Here is a 1,264-nt window from a genome sequence, read left to right as displayed (position 1 = left end):
TCTTGTTGGCCAAGCTGGTCTCGAACTCCTGACCTCAGGTGATCTGCCTGCCTCGGCCTCCCAAAGTGCTGGGATTACAGGCGTGAGCCACTATGCCTGGCCCGCTAGTTTATTATAATGGATATTGTAAAGGACACAGGTGAAGAGATGCATAGAGCAAGGTTTGGAGGAAGGGGAAGAGCTTCCATACCTCCCTGGATGCCACCCTCCAGGAACCTCCACTGCTCAGCTACCCAGAAGTTCACTGAACCCTGTCCTCTTGGGGTTTTATAGAAGCTTCGTGACATCAGCATTCCTTCTCCCAGGGAGTAGGGTAAGACCCTCTCATGGGACAGTCTTAAGACCCGCAATTGACGGCAGGGCACGTTGGCTCACTCATGTAATCCCAGCACTTTGGGAGGCCGAGGTGGGCGGATCACGAGATCAGGAGATGGAGACCATCCTGGCCAACATGGTGAAACCCCCCCGCCCCATCTCCACTAAAAATACAAAAAATTAGCTGGGCGTGGTAACAGGCGTCTGTAATCCCAGCTACTCGGGAGGTTGAGGCAGGAGAACTGCTTGAATACGGGAGGCGGGGGTTACAGTGAGCCCAGATCACGCCATTGCACTCCAGCCTGGGCAACAAGAGTGAAACTTCGTTGTCAAAAACAGCAACAAGAACAACAACAACTCTGCTTTTAAAAGTATTTTAAGTCCGGTATGAAAAACCTGGAAGTCATAGCAAAGGTCTCTAAGAAGAAACTTACCATTACTCATGACCCCTCTTACTACTGACCTTGAAAATCACTTGCCCTTCTCCAAGGCCCCACCAGCTTCATGGGTCTCTTCCTGAACCTCTTCCCTAGTTCCAGGGCTTGGCCTAAGTCTCACAGAGCAGAAAGAAACGTGGCCACCCTTCCTCGAGTCCTGTGCAGACATACAGCCCTACACAGAGCTCCTAACAATGGAGCATCAATACCCCGGCAGGATGGATGAGTATGAATGCAACGCGATCAGAAACTCCCACGTGGTATGTGTGACTGTGCGCACAGGTGGGAGGAAAGGGGCGAATCTGCAAAACGAGTACAACAGATAAAACTCGCAACAGACTTCTCCACCCTTTCAATCAACCGTCCCAAGCGCCACAATGCGGGACACGCTCCGTAGGGGGCCGCAGCCACACTGGCGGGAGGGAATCCTGGGCCTCGACCGGCGCCAGTAGAAACGGCCCGCGCTGGGCAGACGGTGGGCACCGCTGCGCTCAGCACCGCGGGGGGCCCCG

The 1,264-nt window shown here is 54.0% G+C and overlaps 1 protein-coding gene across 1 annotated transcript in view; it reads right to left on the bottom strand.

Moving 5' to 3' along the window:
* The window catches only part of NINL (ninein-like), a 167,231-nt gene extending 166,339 nt beyond the window's left edge, over positions 1–892 (bottom strand). The window contains exon 1 of the mRNA XM_011952171.1: positions 779–892. Coding sequence (XP_011807561.1) covers positions 779–821 — 43 coding nt within the window. The 5' untranslated portion in view covers positions 822–892. The remainder of the gene's footprint in view (positions 1–778) is intronic.
* Between the last annotated feature and the right edge of the window lie 372 nt (positions 893–1,264).

This window comes from Colobus angolensis, unplaced genomic scaffold (genome assembly GCF_000951035.1).
Source record: "Colobus angolensis palliatus isolate OR3802 unplaced genomic scaffold, Cang.pa_1.0 Scaffold336, whole genome shotgun sequence".
In the NCBI taxonomy this organism is placed as follows: domain Eukaryota; kingdom Metazoa; phylum Chordata; class Mammalia; order Primates; family Cercopithecidae; genus Colobus; species Colobus angolensis.
This window is presented reverse-complemented; position numbering and strand designations above follow the sequence as displayed.